Source organism: Lithobates pipiens, unplaced genomic scaffold (assembly GCF_037356315.1).
Source record: "Lithobates pipiens isolate NorthernLeopardFrog02 unplaced genomic scaffold, aLitPip1_a1.2 Scaffold_37, whole genome shotgun sequence".
NCBI classification, from domain to species: domain Eukaryota; kingdom Metazoa; phylum Chordata; class Amphibia; order Anura; family Ranidae; genus Lithobates; species Lithobates pipiens.
In genome coordinates this window covers 3,646,629-3,659,953 of record NW_027507825.1, presented here as the reverse complement: position 1 = coordinate 3,659,953, position 13,325 = coordinate 3,646,629, and the positions used below count along the sequence as shown (strand labels likewise).

The 13,325-nt window shown below is 50.9% G+C and overlaps 1 protein-coding gene across 3 annotated transcripts in view; it reads right to left on the bottom strand.

Annotated features, from left to right (window-relative positions):
- The window catches only part of UNC79 (unc-79 subunit of NALCN channel complex), a 272,784-nt gene that overhangs the window by 31,034 nt on the left and 228,425 nt on the right, over nucleotides 1-13,325 (bottom strand). For all 3 annotated transcript variants that reach the window (XM_077466667.1, XM_077466665.1, XM_077466666.1), the window contains 3 exons: nucleotides 10,047-10,136; nucleotides 9,778-9,953; nucleotides 7,451-7,637 (listed from right to left, as the gene is read on the bottom strand). In XM_077466667.1, the coding sequence (XP_077322793.1) occupies nucleotides 7,451-7,637; nucleotides 9,778-9,953; nucleotides 10,047-10,136 (453 nt within the window). The remainder of the gene's footprint in view (nucleotides 1-7,450; nucleotides 7,638-9,777; nucleotides 9,954-10,046; nucleotides 10,137-13,325) is intronic.

Below are 13,325 nucleotides of genomic sequence, written 5' to 3'. Positions count from 1 at the left end.
GAGACAAGTGAAGGACACTCTCCAGGAGGTGGAGACAAGTGAAGGACGCTCTCCAGGAGGTGGAGACAAGTAAAGGACACTCTCTCCAGGAGGTGGAGACAAATGAAGGACACTCTCCAGGAGGTGGAGACAAGTGAAGGACACTCTCTCCAGGAGGTGTAGACAAGTGAAGGACACTCTCTCCAGGAGGTGGAGACAAGTGAAGGACACTCTCCAGGAGGTGGAGACAAGTGAAGGACACTCTCCAGGAGGTGGAGACAAGTGAAGGACACTCTTTCCAGGAGGTGGAGACAAGTGAAGGACACACTCTCCGGGAGGTGGAGACAAGTGAAGGACACTCTTTCCAGGAGGTGGAGACAAGTGAAGGACACTCTCCGGGAGGTGGAGACAAGTGAAGGACACTCTCCGGGAGGTGGAGACAAGTGAAGGACACTCTCTCCAGGAGGTGGAGACAAGTGAAGGACACTCTCCGGGAGGTGGAGACAAGTGAAGGACACTCTCCAGGAGGTGGAGACAAGTGAAGGACACTCTCCGGGAGGTGGAGACAAGTGAAGGACACTCTCTCCAGGAGGTGGAGACAAGTGAAGGACACTCTCCAGGAGGTGGAGACAAGTGAAGGACACTCTCCAGGAGGTGGAGACAAGTAAAGGACACTCTCTCCAGGAGGTGGAGACAAATGAAGGACACTCTCCAGGAGGTGGAGACAAGTGAAGGACACTCTCTCCAGGAGGTGTAGACAAGTGAAGGACACTCTCCGGGAGGTGGAGACAAGTGAAGGACACTCTTTCCAGGAGGTGGAGACAAGTGAAGGACACTCTCTCCGGGAGGTGGAGACAAATGAAGGACACTCTCCAGGAGGTGGAGACAAGTGAAGGACACTCTCCAGGAGGTGGAGACAAATGAAGGACACTCTCCAGGAGGTGGAGACAAGTGAAGGACACTCTCTCCAGGAGGTGGAGACAAGTGAAGGACACTCTCTCCAGGAGGTGGAGACAAGTGAAGGACACTCTCCAGGAGGTGGAGACAAGTGAAGGACACTCTCCAGGAGGTGGAGACAAGTGAAGGACACTCTCCAGGAGGTGGAGACAAGTGAAGGACACTCTCCAGGAGGTGGAGACAAGTGAAGGACACTCTCCAGGAGGTGGAGACAAGTAAAGGACACTCTCTCCAGGAGGTGGAGACAAATGAAGGACACTCTCCAGGAGGTGGAGACAAGTGAAGGACACTCTCTCCAGGAGGTGTAGACAAGTGAAGGACACTCTCCGGGAGGTGGAGACAAGTGAAGGACACTCTTTCCAGGAGGTGGAGACAAGTGAAGGACACTCTCCGGGAGGTGGAGACAAGTGAAGGACACTCTCCGGGAGGTGGAGACAAGTGAAGGACACTCTCCGGGAGGTGGAGACAAGTGAAGGACACTCTCTCCAGGAGGTGGAGACAAGTGAAGGACACTCTCCGGGAGGTGGAGACAAGTGAAGGACACTCTCCAGGAGGTGGAGACAAGTGAAGGACACTCTCCAGGAGGTGGAGACAAGTGAAGGACACTCTCCAGGAGGTGGAGACAAGTGAAGGACACTCTCCGGGAGGTGGAGACAAGTGAAGGACACTCTCTCCAGGAGGTGGAGACAAATGAAGGACACTCTCCAGGAGGTGGAGACAAGTGAAGGACACTCTCCAGGAGGTGGAGACAAGTAAAGGACACTCTCTCCAGGAGGTGGAGACAAATGAAGGACACTCTCCAGGAGGTGGAGACAAGTGAAGGACACTCTCTCCAGGAGGTGTAGACAAGTGAAGGACACTCTCCGGGAGGTGGAGACAAGTGAAGGACACTCTTTCCAGGAGGTGGAGACAAGTGAAGGACACTCTCCGGGAGGTGGAGACAAGTGAAGGACACTCTCCGGGAGGTGGAGACAAGTGAAGGACACTCTCCGGGAGGTGGAGACAAGTGAAGGACACTCTCTCCAGGAGGTGGAGACAAGTGAAGGACACTCTCCGGGAGGTGGAGACAAGTGAAGGACACTCTCCAGGAGGTGGAGACAAGTGAAGGACACTCTCCAGGAGGTGGAGACAAGTGAAGGACACTCTCCAGGAGGTGGAGACAAGTGAAGGACACTCTCCAGGAGGTGGAGACAAGTAAAGGACACTCTCTCCAGGAGGTGGAGACAAATGAAGGACACTCTCCAGGAGGTGGAGACAAGTGAAGGACACTCTCCAGGAGGTGGAGACAAGTGAAGGACACTCTCCAGGAGGTGGAGACAAGTGAAGGACACTCTCCAGGAGGTGGAGACAAGTGAAGGACGCTCTCCAGGAGGTGGAGACAAGTAAAGGACACTCTCTCCAGGAGGTGGAGACAAATGAAGGACACTCTCCAGGAGGTGGAGACAAGTGAAGGACACTCTCCAGGAGGTGGAGACAAGTGAAGGACACTCTCCAGGAGGTGGAGACAAGTGAAGGACACTCTCCAGGAGGTGGAGACAAGTGAAGGACGCTCTCCAGGAGGTGGAGACAAGTAAAGGACACTCTCTCCAGGAGGTGGAGACAAATGAAGGACACTCTCCAGGAGGTGGAGACAAGTGAAGGACACTCTCTCCAGGAGGTGTAGACAAGTGAAGGACACTCTCTCCAGGAGGTGGAGACAAGTGAAGGACACTCTCCAGGAGGTGGAGACAAGTGAAGGACACTCTCCAGGAGGTGGAGACAAGTGAAGGACACTCTTTCCAGGAGGTGGAGACAAGTGAAGGACACACTCTCCGGGAGGTGGAGACAAGTGAAGGACACTCTTTCCAGGAGGTGGAGACAAGTGAAGGACACTCTCCGGGAGGTGGAGACAAGTGAAGGACACTCTCCGGGAGGTGGAGACAAGTGAAGGACACTCTCTCCAGGAGGTGGAGACAAGTGAAGGACACTCTCCGGGAGGTGGAGACAAGTGAAGGACACTCTCCAGGAGGTGGAGACAAGTGAAGGACACTCTCCGGGAGGTGGAGACAAGTGAAGGACACTCTCTCCAGGAGGTGGAGACAAGTGAAGGACACTCTCCAGGAGGTGGAGACAAGTGAAGGACACTCTCCAGGAGGTGGAGACAAGTAAAGGACACTCTCTCCAGGAGGTGGAGACAAATGAAGGACACTCTCCAGGAGGTGGAGACAAGTGAAGGACACTCTCTCCAGGAGGTGTAGACAAGTGAAGGACACTCTCCGGGAGGTGGAGACAAGTGAAGGACACTCTTTCCAGGAGGTGGAGACAAGTGAAGGACACTCTTTCCAGGAGGTGGAGACAAGTGAAGGACACTCTCCGGGAGGTGGAGACAAGTGAAGGACACTCTCCGGGAGGTGGAGACAAGTGAAGGACACTCTCCGGGAGGTGGAGACAAGTGAAGGACACTCTCTCCAGGAGGTGGAGACAAGTGAAGGACACTCTCCGGGAGGTGGAGACAAGTGAAGGACACTCTCCAGGAGGTGGAGACAAGTGAAGGACACTCTCCAGGAGGTGGAGACAAGTGAAGGACACTCTCCAGGAGGTGGAGACAAGTGAAGGACACTCTCCAGGAGGTGGAGACAAGTAAAGGACACTCTCTCCAGGAGGTGGAGACAAATGAAGGACACTCTCCAGGAGGTGGAGACAAGTGAAGGACACTCTCCAGGAGGTGGAGACAAGTGAAGGACACTCTCCAGGAGGTGGAGACAAGTGAAGGACACTCTCCAGGAGGTGGAGACAAGTGAAGGACGCTCTCCAGGAGGTGGAGACAAGTAAAGGACACTCTCTCCAGGAGGTGGAGACAAATGAAGGACACTCTCCGGGAGGTGGAGACAAGTGAAGGACACTCTCCAGGAGGTGGAGACAAGTGAAGGACACTCTCCAGGAGGTGGAGACAAGTGAAGGACACTCTCCAGGAGGTGGAGACAAGTGAAGGACGCTCTCCAGGAGGTGGAGACAAGTAAAGGACACTCTCTCCAGGAGGTGGAGACAAATGAAGGACACTCTCCAGGAGGTGGAGACAAGTGAAGGACACTCTCTCCAGGAGGTGTAGACAAGTGAAGGACACTCTCTCCAGGAGGTGGAGACAAGTGAAGGACACTCTCCAGGAGGTGGAGACTAGTGAAGGACACTCTCTCCAGGAGGTGGAGACAAGTGAAGGACACTCTCTCCAGGAGGTGGAGACAAGTGAAGGACACTCTCCGGGAGGTGGAGACAAGTGAAGGACTCTCTCCAGGAGGTGGAGACAAGTGAAGGACACTCTCCGGGAGGTGGAGACAAGTGAAGGACACTCTCCAGGAGGTGGAGACAAGTGAAGGACACTCTCTCCAGGAGGTGGAGACAAGTGAAGGACACTCTCTCCAGGAGGTGGAGACAAGTGAAGGACACTCTCCAGGAGGTGGAGACAAGTGAAGGACACTCTCCAGGAGGTGGAGACAAGTGAAGGACACTCTCTCCAGGAGGTGGAGACAAGTGAAGGACACTCTCCAGGAGGTGGAGACAAGTGAAGGACACTCTCCAGGAGGTGGAGACAAGTGAAGGACACTCTTTCCAGGAGGTGGAGACAAGTGAAGGACACACTCTCCGGGAGGTGGAGACAAGTGAAGGACACTCTTTCCAGGAGGTGGAGACAAGTGAAGGACACTCTCCGGGAGGTGGAGACAAGTGAAGGACACTCTCCGGGAGGTGGAGACAAGTGAAGGACACTCTCCGGGAGGTGGAGACAAGTGAAGGACACTCTCCGGGAGGTGGAGACAAGTGAAGGACACTCTCCGGGAGGTGGAGACAAGTGAAGGACACTCTCTCCAGGAGGTGGAGACAAGTGAAGGACACTCTCCGGGAGGTGGAGACAAGTGAAGGACACTCTCCAGGAGGTGGAGACAAGTGAAGGACACTCTCCAGGAGGTGGAGACAAGTGAAGGACACTCTCCAGGAGGTGGAGACAAGTGAAGGACACTCTCCAGGAGGTGGAGACAAGTAAAGGACACTCTCTCCAGGAGGTGGAGACAAATGAAGGACACTCTCCAGGAGGTGGAGACAAGTGAAGGACACTCTCTCCAGGAGGTGGAGACAAGTGAAGGACACTCTCTCCAGGAGGTGGAGACAAGTGAAGGACACTCTCCAGGAGGTGGAGACAAGTGAAGGACACTCTCCAGGAGGTGGAGACTAGTGAAGGACACTCTCTCCAGGAGGTGGAGACAAGTGAAGGACACTCTCTCCAGGAGGTGGAGACAAGTGAAGGACACTCTCCGGGAGGTGGAGACAAGTGAAGGACTCTCTCCAGGAGGTGGAGACAAGTGAAGGACACTCTCCGGGAGGTGGAGACAAGTGAAGGACACTCTCCAGGAGGTGGAGACAAGTGAAGGACACTCTCTCCAGGAGGTGGAGACAAGTGAAGGACACTCTCTCCAGGAGGTGGAGACAAGTGAAGGACACTCTCCAGGAGGTGGAGACAAGTGAAGGACACTCTCCAGGAGGTGGAGACAAGTGAAGGACACTCTCTCCAGGAGGTGGAGACAAGTGAAGGACACTCTCCAGGAGGTGGAGACAAGTGAAGGACACTCTCCAGGAGGTGGAGACAAGTGAAGGACACTCTTTCCAGGAGGTGGAGACAAGTGAAGGACACACTCTCCAGGAGGTGGAGACAAGTGAAGGACACTCTTTCCAGGAGGTGGAGACAAGTGAAGGACACTCTCTCCAGGAGGTGGAGACAAGTGAAGGACACTCTCCGGGAGGTGGAGACAAGTGAAGGACACTCTTTCCAGGAGGTGGAGACAAGTGAAGGACACTCTCCGGGAGGTGGAGACAAGTGAAGGACACTCTCCGGGAGGTGGAGACAAGTGAAGGACACTCTCCGGGAGGTGGAGACAAGTGAAGGACACTCTCTCCAGGAGGTGGAGACAAGTGAAGGACACTCTCCGGGAGGTGGAGACAAGTGAAGGACGCTCTCTCCAGGAGGTGGAGACAAGTGAAGGACACTCTCCGGGAGGTGGAGACAAGTGAAGGACTCTCTTTCCAGGAGGTGGAGACAAGTGAAGGACACTCTCTCCAGGAGGTGGAGACAAGTGAAGAACACTCTCCAGGAGGTGGAGACAAGTGAAGGACACTCTTTCCAGGAGGTGGAGACAAGTGAAGGACACTCTCCGGGAGGTGGAGAAAAGCGAAGGACACTCTCCAGGAGGTGGAGACAAGTGAAGGACACTCTCCGGGAGGTGGGCCTATCATTGTCAAAGTCTACAATCAAGAGAAGACTTCACAAGAGAAAATACAGAGGGTTCACCACAAGGTGCAAACCATTCATCAGCCTGAAGAATATAAAAGCCAAATTAGACTTTGCCAAAAAAAAAATCTAAAAAAGCCAGAGCAGTCCTGGAAAAGCATTCGTTGGACGAATGAAACCAATATTAATCTGTACCAGAATGACAGGAAGAAAAAAGTGTTGAGAAGGCTTGGAAAAGCTCATGATCCAAAGCATGGAACGTCATCTGTGGTCACATGGTGGAGCTTGCAGTGTGATGAGATGGGCATGCTCGGCTTCCAGTGGCACTGGGTCATTGGTGGTTCTTGATGATGTGACAGAAGAAGCAGCTGGATGAATTCTGCCATGTTTAGAGATATACTGTCAGCCCAGATTCAGTCAATGATTGGACGGCGCTTCACAGCACAGATGGGCAATGATCCAAAACACACTGCAAAAGCAACCCAGGAGCTTTTGAAGGAAAAGAAGTGGAATATTCTGCAATGGCCGAGTCAATCACCTGATCTCAACCCAATTGAGCATTTCACTTGCTGAAGGCAAAGCTAAAGTCAGAAAGACCCACAAAGAACGACTGAAGACGGCTGCAGGTAGAGCCGGGCAAAGCATCAGAAAGGAGGAAAGCCAGTCTTTGGTGATGTCCATGGGTTCCAGGCTTCAAACACTCATATTAAAAATTAAAATTTTATTTATGGTTATAATTATTTGTCCAATTACATTTGAGCCCCTGAAAATGGAGGAGACTGTGTATAAAAATGGTAGCAGTTCCTAAAATTTGTACTTGATATTTATGTTCAACCCCCTTGAATCAAAGCTGAACGTCTGAACTTCAAATTCATTTGGATTGTTTAGGTTTAATTTTATTCTGGTGGCATACAGAGCCAAAAGTATGGAAATTGTGCCTGTGTCCAAATATATATGGACCCAACTGTAGGTATACTGTAAATATACATACACACGCATGTGTTTTTGAGCTTTGAGGTGCACACCCCAGTGCCGTGCTTACTTATACCATCACATATGACACCAACAGAGAGGGGTTATGCCTAGCAGAGGACTTCCTGTCTTATTTTATTTGCCAGTGTCCAATCACCTGAAGGTGGCAGCATAACCCTATCTGTAATGATTATGCAGATGCTCTGTGTCCCTGTGATGTACAATAAAGAAATCAGACTGGCCAATGTGATTATATAATGTAATGCAAACAATATATATATATAGTACCTTCGACTGTTCGGGGAAACTGATAAGAATCACAATGAGGTGATCGGCCACATGGGAACCCGCATCCAGAGGAATCGGCATGCATGGCGAGGTTAAGTTTGGGCAGACCACGCCGTGGGTGAGCGACCCCAAGAGAAGCCACGACAGGAGGCGGATATGTGACACGCACTCAATGAACTCTTTAGGCCTGAATAAAAAAAAGAAAAAAAAGAAAATAATAAATACAATTATTTGTAAGACTAAAATAGCCCAGGGACATCTGCAAGAACTTTCTGTCTATAATATATGTAGACTCATCACCCACTAAGATAAACTGCCTCAAAAACAGAACAATTTGTATAACGAAAAGGTCTTTCCACCCAAAAGTGATAGTTTAATTCTAGGCAAAGTGTAACACTGGCCTGGTCCTCGGTCCCGGTCTTCTCACCAGCTTGGCAATTCCGGGTTCTGCCTAGAGTGTTGATGCCACAGTCATTTCATGCTCAGTTGCCTTCATAAAGTGTCGACCTTTGTCCACTGTGACTCCTTTGCTTCTAGACATTGTGACCCTGGTGCACCTCTATGACCCCAGTGTCTTCACTGACCCTTGCCCTCCTGTGTCATGCAGTGACCACAGAGTATCCAGTGCCTTCCTGCATCTACAGTACACGCTGTGCTCCTCAGAGAGGCCTGTGTCTTTGCACACCTCAAGTATGCTCCTGCATTTCCTGGGTGGTGGGTAGAGTACCTTTGGGTCAGAAAGTGTGCTACAGTGTCTACTGTGTCCCTGTGAACCCTGTGCATTCCAGTATCTCCAGTGACCCCTGTGTGATCCAGTGTCCCCTGTGTCTCCAGTGACCACATAATCCCTGTGCATTTCAGTGTCCCCCTGTCTCCATTCTCCCCCTGTCTCCAGTGACCCCCATGACCCCTGTGCATTCCAGTGTCTCTTGTTACCCTTGTGTGCTCCAGTGTCCCCTGTGTCTCCAGTGACCACATAATCCCTGAGCATTTCAGTGTCCCCCTGTCTCCATTCTCCCCGTCTCCAGTGACCCCCATGATCACTGTACATGCCAGTGTCTCCAGTTGCCCACGTGCTCCTGGGACACCATGATCCCTATGTATTCCAGTGTTTCCTGTTACCCCTGTGTGCTTCAGTGTCTCCAGTGACCCCGTGATCCCTTTGCAATCCAGTGTCTTCAGTGACCCATGTGCTTCGTTGTCCCCTGTGTCTCCATTGACCCCACGATCCCTGTGCATTCCAGTGTCTCCTGTTACCCTTGTGTGCTCCAGTGTCCCCTGTGACCACATAATCCCTGTGCATTTCAGTGTCCTCCTGTCTCCAGTGTCCCCATCTCCAGTGACCCCCATGATCACTGTGCATGCCAGTGTCTCCAGTTGCCCACATGCTCCTGGGACACCATGATCCCTATGTATTCCAGTGTTTCCTGTTACCCCTGTGTGCTTCAGTGTCTCCAGGGACCCCGTGATCCCTTTGCATTCCAGTGTCTTCAGTGACCCATGTGCTTCAGTGTCCTGTGTCTCCATTGACCCCACGATCCCTTTGCATTCCAGTGTCTTCAGTGACCCATATGTTTCAGTGTCCCCTGTGTCTCCATTGACCCCATGATCCCTGTGCATTCCAGTGTCTCCTGTAACCCCTATGTGCTCCAGTGTCCCCTGTGTCTCCAGTGACCCTTTGATCCCTGCGCATTCCAGTGTCTCTGGTGACCCCTGTGTGCTCCAGTGTTTCCAGTGACCCCTGTGTGCTCCAGTGACCCCTGTGTGCTCCAGTGTCTCCAGTGAGCCCTGTGCATTCCATTGTCTCTGGTGACCCTTGTGTGCTCCATTGTCTCTAGTGACCCTTATGTGCTCCAGTGACCCCTGTGTGCTCCAGTGTCTCCAGTGACCCCTGTGTGCTCCAGTGTCTCCAGTGACCCTATGCATTCCAGTGTCTCCAGTGTCACCTATGCTCTCCTGTCTCATGCAGTCACCACAGAGTATCCTGTGACATCAGTGCGCTCTATGAACCTCTATGAGGCTTGTGTCACCACGCCCCTCAGGAACGCTCCTGTATTTCAGGGACTGCATCTCTCCCTGTGTATGGGGACCCCTGTCCCTGACATAAACCCTGGTGGGTGGTGTCTTCGGTCCAAAAAGGGAAATCTCCACAATGGGACACGGTAAAAACCCAACAGGTGTTCTAAACATTTCCCACTCTATGCAAGAAAAAAAACAAAATAAAAAACACATCGTCTCTAGATAGACTTTCCTGGTTTGCGGATATTCCGGCTTTGCTATGTCAATTTTGGTAAGCCGTGCACCACCCCCCCCCCCCCCCCCCTTACCCTTGCTGCATGGCTGAAGGGGGGTGATAGAGCCAAGGCAGGTATCGTAGGACAGCCTTATTGTCCCGGTGGTTTCCTCGGGTTATCTCCATTGCGGCTATTTGGGCGAGGCCAACTTTAAGGTGACCCCCGAACGTGTCTTCGTGTAAGGGCTGCGAACAGGTCTTCATGTGATTCTGCGAGAGATAAACATCACGTGACATGGAGATACCGGCCCATGGGGTGTGAAAAGTCATGACTTACCGGTGTGCTGGCAGGGCGACACTTACCTTCAGTTTGGTTAAAGTATGCATATCAGAAATGAAGTCCAAAATCTCGCTGATGTATTGGCGCGTGCACTCCATGGCGGCCGTCCCGCACTACAAACACAAAGACGTTCATTGGAAGGGGTGACATATTCTTTAACCACTTAAGGACCGGGAATATTTTTTTAGACTCGGTGTTTACAAGTTAAAATACATTTTTTATTTTGCCCCCCCCCCCCCAACATTATATTTTATTTTTTTCAGATACGCTAGAAAAAAAAATGGCGCTCGTTGCAATACTTTCTGTCACACCGTATTTGCGCAGCGGTCTTACAAGCTCATTTTTTTGGGGGAAAAATACACTTTTTTTAATTTAAAAAAAAATAAGACAGCAGTAAAGTTAGCCCAATTATTATTATTTTTTAATTGTGAAAGATAATGTTACGCCGAGTAAATTGATACCCAACATGTCACGCTTCAAAATTGCGCCCCGCTCGTGGAATGGCGACAAACTTTTACCCTTAAAAATCTCCATAGGCAACGTTTAAATTTTTTTACAGCTTACCATATTTTGATTTACAGGGGAGGTCTAGTGCTAGAATAATTGCTCTCGCTGTAACTATCGCGGCGATACCTCACATGTGTGGTCTGAACACCGGTTTCGTATGCGGGCGCTGCTCACGTATGCGTTCGCTTCTGCGCGTGAGCTCGGCAGGACGGGGCGCTTTACATTTTTATTTTTTTATGCATTTTACTTTTTATTTTAATTTTGTCCTTTTAAAAAAAAAACGTTTTCGTATGTGGGCGCTACTCATGTATGCGTTCGCTTCAGCGCGTGAGCTCGGCGGGGCGGGGCGGGGCACTTTACATTTTTTTTTTTTTTATGTATTTTACTTTTTATCTTAATTTTGTCCTTTTAAAAAAAAACATTTTCGTATGCGGGCGCTGCTCACGTATGCGTTCGTTTCTGCGCGTGAGCTCGGCGGGACGGGGCGCTTTACATTTTTATTTTTTTTATGCATTTTACTTTTTATTTTAATTTTGTCCTTTTAAAAAAAAAAACGTTTTCATATGCGGGTGCTACTCTCGTATGCGTTCGCTTCTGCACGTGAGCTCGGAGGGGCGGGGCGCTTTACATTTTTAATTTTTATTTTTTATGTATTTTACTTTTTATTTTAATTTTGTCCTTTTAAGAAAAAAAACTTTTTCATATGCGGGCACTACTCACGTATGCGTTCACTTTTGCACGTGAGCTCGGCAGTGTGGGGCACTTTACATTTTTTTTTTTATGTATTTTACTTTTTATTTTAATTTTGTCCTTTTTAAAAAAAAAAGTTTTCGTATGCGGGCGCTACTCACGTATGCGTTCGCTTCTGCGCGTGAGCTCGGCAGGACGGGGCGCTTTACATTTTTATTTTTTTTTATGCATTTTACTTTTTATTTAAATTTTTTGTCCTTTTAAAAAAAATAAAAATTAAATAATTGGGTCACTTTTATTCCTATTACAAGGAATGGAAACATCCCTTGTAATAGAAAAAAAAAATCACGACAGGTCCTCTTAAATAAGAGATCTGGGGGGGGTCAAAAACACCTCAAAACATTTAACACTAAAATGCAATAAAAAAAATAAAATAAAATGTAATTTTTTATTTCTTTTTTTGCCCAATTTTTTTTTTACCCTTTAAGACCATTGGGCGGAAGTGACGTTTGAGCTCGCTTCTGCCGTCCAATGGTGTGGAGCCGAACGGGGGCCGTCTTTCCCTCACTCGGCATCCAGGAGGGGAAAGGAGCCGATCGTCTCCGCTGCTATCGATGGCTCCGGTATGTGGCGGTGACCACCGGGGTAAGTGGTGGGAGGAGGGGGGCCCTCTCCTGCCCCCCCCCCGAAAAAATTGATCTTGCAGCGAATCCGAGGGGGGATTTGAGGGGTGGGTAATTTCGCATTTACGCCCTGGGCTCTAGATGACCTCGTCCCGGCACTGGTGGGCAGATCTCCTCCGACACCTACACAGAAGTCGATCGATGAAAAGCAATAAGTGAGCTGAAACGGTTTCCAGGACCGTCATCCTCCGGGTCGGTGAGGATATTTTAGACCCGTCACCGGCTGGATAAGAGAACGCCGCGCGGCGCGGTCGTCTTCCTGGAAACGAGGCGCTAGAGAAGCGCCTGGCAGCCTGTAACGAACTAACAGTGACTGGAATGAGCGCCCGTTACGGGCACAGGGTCTGGCAGAGCGTGCCCAGCTGCCGGGAAGCCAGCTTACCACAGCAGTACAGATCAGACATTGTACAGACTTAATATAGAAGAACAGAGGACAGGTTTTTTTCCAGTAATGTACGGGGGAGGGGGACGGGGACGGGGGGGGGTGGTAACAAAGAGCCGCCGTTTACATTTCTGAAATGCTGACGCGACTCCGTGGAATCATCTCCCCGGATTTACGGATAACAAATCTGCAGAATTAATTCTCAGGTTTAATTTGGAGAGCGCCAGGCTCGTAAAAAGTCGGCGGCACCGGCGAGTCTCCTCCGCCCGCAGCAGACAGATTCTCCTTTCTGTTTAAGAAAGATGAAATGCGCCGAGCCGCCGTCGCTGGGCGCAGAAAACACGGGAGAAATAAACAGAGAGATTAGACGTTTATCACGGGAGAGATGAGAGACATCACATCCCCCCCCCTCATATAAACCTCTATTCCTGGGGCAGAACTTCTTCATGGGGCCCCCCAGCAACCTCTCGTGGCATCGGAGACAATGCGTGCCAATGGCTTTAATATTAAGTAGACATGTGCAGCAGTGGCATCCATAGGGGGGCGCACAGGGGGCAGCAGGTGCCGCCCCACCCCAGGCTGTTAAACGAAAAACAAAAATACTTTAAGAGTGACCAGGTGACACACGGCGGTCTATGGGAAGCTTCCCGGGCTGGAAAGCCGATTTTCCCGTGTTTGGGGAGTGTTTGGGGGCGCAAGGCGATGTGCCCCGAGCACGCCCCCGCTCATTTTTTCTGTGGCTCCACTAACTGATTTTGTATTGGCGCGGCGGGGACCGGAGGGGAGGACGGTGAGCGGTGCTTTTTTTTTAGTCACCGCAACTTCACTTCGGGGTTCCCGGGGGCTATACTGTGGGCGAAGTGAGTCGGCTAGTGTGTGCGTTGCGGTGGATTGAGGCCCGAGCGGCGATTTTTGACGGAGTTAAGTGCCGGCACTGCGGGCTTCGCTCTTCTCTCTCAGTCTGTTCGAGATCTTGCCAGGCCGCCCCTCTGGTCCGTACAGTCACACACTGACCCTGGCGCAGCTCTGGTCACTGATCC